General features: G+C 37.0%; 1 protein-coding gene across 1 annotated transcript in view; it reads right to left on the bottom strand.

The window, feature by feature from the left end:
* Nucleotides 1-1,016, bottom strand: part of LOC107585690 (septin-2-like) — a gene marked incomplete at its 5' end in the record, with an annotated part of 8,134 nt that extends 7,118 nt beyond the window's left edge. The window contains 2 exons of the mRNA XM_016272821.1: nt 629-752; nt 911-1,016. Coding sequence (XP_016128307.1) covers nt 629-752; nt 911-1,016 — 230 coding nt within the window. The remainder of the gene's footprint in view (nt 1-628; nt 753-910) is intronic.
* Nucleotides 1,017-6,501: the final 5,485 nt, after the last annotated feature.

Genomic DNA, 6,501 nt, shown 5'->3' with positions numbered 1-6,501 from the left:
ATGGAGGACTGTTTCCTGATCCTGGAAGAGTAGACTACAATGCCGGCTGTTCTGACTCACAGACTGTAAGTACGTTTTTATATTTAAAGGATTTGCCACTGATGATTCAAACGCGAGTTTTGGGCAGTGTAGAGTAGCGCTTGTTGTTTGTCATTTCTCCGATCATACATGCAGACATGGTTTTATGTTTACACGGCGCGATGCAACGCAACGTGTAAAAAGACAGTATAAGTCATTATAATCCGTAATTATGTCCCCACTGGATGCAACAAATGCCTTGTTTATAATGGGTTTTACTGGTTTTGTCTCGTCGCTCCGGCCGGGACACAGCATCACAGTTTGGTGTAACATTTCTGTCACACGCTTGAGGTATTCGGCCAATCACAATGCACTGGATAGCTGGCCAATCACAGCACACCTCGCTTTTCAGACCGATGAGCTTTGTAAAAATCGACGCGTTTCAGAAAGATGAGAAACAATAATGTACAGTATGTGGAAAATAATGTGTTTTTTTAACCTTAAACCGCATAAACACATTTTATTACACCAAATGCACAAAATAATGTTATTTTTAGCAACATCATATGACCCCTTTAACATTTATAATGACCATCAAAGTAATCCTCACCAGTCCTGGCTGTTGATGGCATCACCGTATCCAGGTGTGTCGACCACAGTGAGACGCAGCTTCACTCCACGCTCCTCGATCTCCACCGTCGAGGCCTCGATCTGCACCGTGCGCTCAATCTTCTCTGTATGACAAGAGCACATATAAAAGCCACATTAAATAAGACAAAAAAAAAAAGGCTGAGATCCAACCTTCTGTGCAAAACTGCCTCATAAACATCAAACCACATTTTGATAAGAATCTGAACATCTGATGTAAATTCCTCAGTGTTGAAACTCTCACCTGCAGCACCAGGAATGATCCTCTCTGGGTAGAGATCAGTGAGGAACAAACTGTTGATCAGAGTGGACTTCCCCAAACCAGACTCACCTGAAAACAGAAGAAGTGCTCATGAGGAAACACCAAATCATTCTATCAACTACAAAACATTTCCCTTTGCAAAGAATAAACAGCATAATGTCAAAGCAAACATCGTAGACTTTATCGTTTTGTGCAATCATCTGTTCATCTAGTCAGTGTTTTGTTTCTGTGTCTCAGTCGAGCTGCCCTCCATCATTTGCTGAAGCTGTGCAGCAGTGAAAGGGCTGGTGGTCGGAGGTTCTGCATTCCTCTGATTTATTTTAAGACGATGGGATGACTGTACAATGGGCCTCTGCTGAGCGGGCAGCTCCCGGTCACCCTCCCCCACAGCAGATCTCATTTGTGTGTCAACAGCTGTACACACACACACACACACACTCTCACAGGGCTGAGGGGAGAGTCCCAGCCGTCTTAAAAAAACTAGGATTCATCGTCGCTGTGGTGCAGCCAGACTCTTGTTCCCACAGTCATTTTCATGATGCAATAAACATTTAAACATGAAGTACTACGTTTTCTACTACTAAAATGTGTTTTCCCTCCAAATATGGAAGCTGCTGTCCCTGATGTTTCTAGGATGTGACATTTCTCCTTATGTTCACAAAGAGTTATGCTGCACACTTTATGCTAATACTGCAGAAAAAAAAGAAAAAAGACATACCTGAACATGGTTTCTCATAGTTATAATATAAATTACATGGGAAAACTAATCGTGTATTGCTTGTCTGCGAAATAAACATAGCAAGGAAACATTAGAAATTCAATTATAATCGCATAGACTGTTTATATTTATATGCACTGGAGAAATTAATTCAAAACATGTGAATTGCTCTTAACCTAATTCTAATGTTAAAGTTGCGACAAAATGATAGAAGCGACAGATATTTTATTCCGTATAGTGACATACACCCGAGAGTAGCAGATTATTAAAAAAAGTAATGTCAGGAACTTGGTTCTATGCATCGGTTGTTCAATGGATTTTGAGATGTGGGTGATGCACACAAAAATGGAGGGAGATGAACGTGAGCTGGATCAATAACTTGCATTTAGAAAAAAGGGTTTTTTTTCATTTAATGTCGACTTTAATGAGATTAGACAGCTGTACTGTCAATTCAGATTATTCAAACAACAATTGACCTATCGGTAAGCCCCGCCCCCCTTCATTACTGTTGCTCACTCGGACAAACAAACGGAGCTGCTCACTGTCTTACAATGACAGCTGTCAGTGAAAACCTTCTTCCGAGGTGTTTCTGATAAATTTGGGACACAGATGGACCTTCAAGTGGGACTTAAATATGCCATGGAGGGATATATAAAAGATATAAAAATAAATATGTAAAAATACAGATCACAATGCAAACGGGAGAATTATGTTACGGTCGTCACGATCGCAATGACAACATCCCGGATCAACACCGTTCATGTACCGCAGAGCAAAATTAAATTAATTTACATTTAACCAGATTAATATGGAGAGGCACTCTAATATAGACCTTTGTTTATGTGTTTTTGACTTTCACTGCATGGTACATGATGTGAGATCAGTTCGCTATTTATGTTTGTACGTTAGCATGGACTCACTAACTTTAACGCTAACGTTAGCTAGTTTTAGCCAGAGATACCTTGCTGAAGCACAAGATGACATTAAGGTTCTGCTTGAGCAGATGAAAAGTGTAACTTAATGAGAGTATGACAACCAGAAAAATCATTGTGATTGGGGATGAATGCTTAGGGACATTTTGCTCTGTTTTGGTTGGATTTAAGAAATAGAATAAAATAAATGACATTGCCTATCCTCTCAGGATACCTGGAATTAGAGTTACAAGTACTCTAGGCACATTGTTTTTCCATTTTCGTAGCATAAACACCATTAAACCGGTGCGAGCTTCGGATCTTCCAATGTTTCTCTATGGCGCTGAAACCTAAAATGTCCGAGTTCCACTCCCTGGGCAAATGATACTCGACTGCCATTGGCTCATCTGCGTTCGATGGGAGGGGCTTACCGATACACACCTCTGTTAACGGAGCTCATTCACAGAGGATACGCTAATCTTCAGACAAGCAGAAGTCGCGCATTAGATAAATCCTGACCTGTGACCTGAAGCACAGAAATGAATTGGATTAATGGTTTCGATCTACCTTTCAGTCGCAGAAAATCTTGAGTTCGGTACCGCAGGAGGTTGAGGAGACGAACAGCCCAAATTCCTGAGATTCCGGAAAACTCTCACTAAACGCCGACAGCAAAAGCACAAGTGTGAAGTAAGAAACGTGGAAAAGTCTCATTGTTTCAAAATAAAAGTCCCGTCGTAGCTCCGTATCGAAGATAATTATAATTGTTGTTTACAGACTTAAATTATGCACAAAACTATACTTATTAAAACATAAAACCTACATTTAAAATAGGGTTATTCCAATTGTTTTGGTATCTCTTTGATTCCTTTCTTTTTCAGATTTAATTACATGAAGAGCAAAAAAGAAAAATTATGTGTGTAGTATTTTGTTTAATATTATAGGATTTCAACTCTAAATGTTATTCTAATTGTTTAACAAGTTAAAAAAAAAAAAAACTTTCAGCCACACTACATTTCGGATTTCAACAGAACAGATTAAACGTGTGATCGTCGTGACAGAACTCAACAACAGCATATAAAAAATAATAGCATATAATAACATTTAAGACATAATACAAACAAATCAATTCTTTTGAGCAACCAATGTATCGTCAATGGTTTAAATCACATCATATTACAGCCATAGGCCCCTATACTCAGAATCTCACAGATATACAAATGTATGATTGGCAGTGACCTCTAGTGGTTATAAACAGTAGACAGTTGGCCATTATGAATTTTACAGAAAAACAAAGGTATTAAACTACACTCTAAAAAATGCTGGGTTGTTTCAACCCAACTTTGGGTCAAATTTGGACTAACCCAACTTTTGGGTTAAAAATGTAATGTAAAAATGTAACCCAACGGTTGGGTTAGTCCATATTTGACCCAAAGTTGGGTTGAAACAACCCATTATTTTTTAGAGTGTATGTTGCTGAAAATACTTGAAAAAAAATACTCTCCTTGCATTTAAAAAAAAAATATTCCATCTAATTTATTCATAATGAATGGTGATTATTTTTTGTCTTGTTAAGAGTAAATATGAAGTTTTCTCAAACAATTGACATTAGAATATGACACATGCTAAAGATTATCAGACAGAAAACTGCATCCAAATTTCAGATTTAATTACATGGAGAGCAAAAAAGAAAAATTATGTGTGTAGTATTTTGTTTAATATTATAGGATTTCAACTCTAAATGTTGTTCTAATTGTTTAACAAGTTTAAAAAAAAAAAAACTTTCAGCCACACTACATTTCGGATTTCAACAGAACAGATTAAACGTGTGATCGTCGTGACAGAACTCAACAACAGCATATAAAAAATAATAGCATATAATAACATTTAAGACATAATACAAACAAATCAAACCAAAACTTTTGGGTTAAAAATGTAATGTAAAAATGTAACCCAACGGTTGGGTTAGTCCATATTTGACCCAAAGTTGGGTTGAAACAACCCATTATTTTTTAGAGTGTATGTTGCTGAAAATACTTGAAAAAAAATACTCTCCTTGCATTTAAAAAAAAAATATTCCATCTAATTTATTCATAATGAATGGTGATTATTTTTTGTCTTGTTAAGAGTAAATATGAAGTTTTCTCAAACAATTGACATTAGAATATGACACATGCTAAAGATTATCAGACAGAAAACTGCATCCAAAAACTCTAAATAGCCTATTTTTCTTTTCTTAACAAAACAAGGTCATACGTATCAAAGCAAGTAACATGCCATGATAAACAGCAACAAAGATTCTTTTAGAGGTATTGAAAATAAATAAGACCTTCTGGATTAAATATTTAACTGTAATGACATATGACACTGATATGTGACACCAAAACTCATTTACTCACACTAAGTAGCCTAAGCATTGCAATGCTTACAGGGCACCTTTCACGTAAAAGCTCCGTTTAATTTGCTGTGGCACATTTGAAGTCTTTAGTCTGCATTTAGTGCTTTTCGCAGAAATGCCTTATTGCAAATGTCTCTAACTGACTGCTGACTGCTGTGATTTGGGGCTTGCAGATAGGCAGGCAATAATGTCCCCCGGCTTTATCTCCAGTATTAATTTCACAGGGACGAGAGAGTGGCTAGGGATAGATCATGACACCTCTTAGGATTTGAGCGGTCTCCGTCAGTCCTCCAACACGTTTTTACCACTAATATTTCCATGAAAGGCTATTAAAGCAAAGCTTGACTTCTCTCAGATATGATTAAAATAAGCACACGATGTATCCCCCAGAGCAGAGGAAATCTGGAGGATTGCTCTGGAAGAGGTTTTCAAAATGCACAGTTTGAAGATGTCACTAGAGCTTTACTACACTGAAGAAAGTCCGAGAGTAATCAGAGTTTCATTTCATGCTTAAATGCCTGTATTTACAGATTCAGAGGAAACATAGTGTAGAAATTGCTTGAAATCATTTTGAGTGGTCAAAGGATTTTTGGGGCAGGTCAAACTGTCTATATGTATGTGTGTGCATGTATTTATGTATAGGTATATGTGTGTGCATTTATATAGTTTTTGCATGATACAAATGTGTCTATGCACATAAATGCACGCTTTACCATTTACATACACTTTTTCTCACATTTGAGTACAATTTATTACAGTGTATTTTGTTACTCTCTTTTTAATATATTATACATTCTATTGATTATTATTTTCATTATTATTATAGATATTGCAATGATGTATATATTTGTTAATCCTCCTGGGTGGTGGGAATTTAAAAAAAAAATTATCTTTCCTTTCCACCCTCATTTAGTTAAATGCAGAGAAAATAATGCAAAAAAAAAAAGAAGAAGAAGAAGAAAGTTCCTTTCATAAGCATGATTCTATCTCCTGGACACTCTCCTTTTATTTCTTTTTGTCTCAAGCGCTGCATTTTCCATCTTCCTTATAAATTTGAAAAGGTACATCTAAAGAAAATGATAATTTTGGGTCCTGGGGTACAATATCACTTTTGCTTGGAGGAAAAACAGATTATGCTGGTCAATTTGTGCTGTTGGCAACTATAGTCTAGATCAGTGTTTCCCAACAGGGGTGCCGCGTCTGTCGAGAGCAGGGCTAAGCCCCCCCAAGCCCCCCCTTGACACCAGGCCTGCAAGCGTGCCGTGTAAAAAAATAATTTTTAAATATTTTTTTATATTTTTTAATTGCTAAAATGTTCAAAAAAGCATCTATTATATAATATGCATTTCTGATGTCGCTAATAATTAGAGATGCACCGAAATTTCGGCTGCCGTGGTGTGACACTGCGTATTATCCGCTCTATGTGTGTGCGCACCGTTCATGCTCATCAGAACAGCAAAGTCCACTCGAAAATTGAGCCGACAGGAAACATCGATGTAGTAAGGTATTGTTTCTGTCTGCAATAGCACTACTGTGTTGTAACATGGTG

The sequence above is a fragment of the Sinocyclocheilus grahami genome, unplaced genomic scaffold (assembly GCF_001515645.1).
Source record: "Sinocyclocheilus grahami isolate Dianchi unplaced genomic scaffold, SAMN03320097.WGS_v1.1 scaffold5.1, whole genome shotgun sequence".
Taxonomy (NCBI): domain Eukaryota; kingdom Metazoa; phylum Chordata; class Actinopteri; order Cypriniformes; family Cyprinidae; genus Sinocyclocheilus; species Sinocyclocheilus grahami.
The sequence above is the reverse complement of the archived record's forward strand: the minus strand, read 5'-3'. Positions and strand labels throughout refer to the sequence as shown.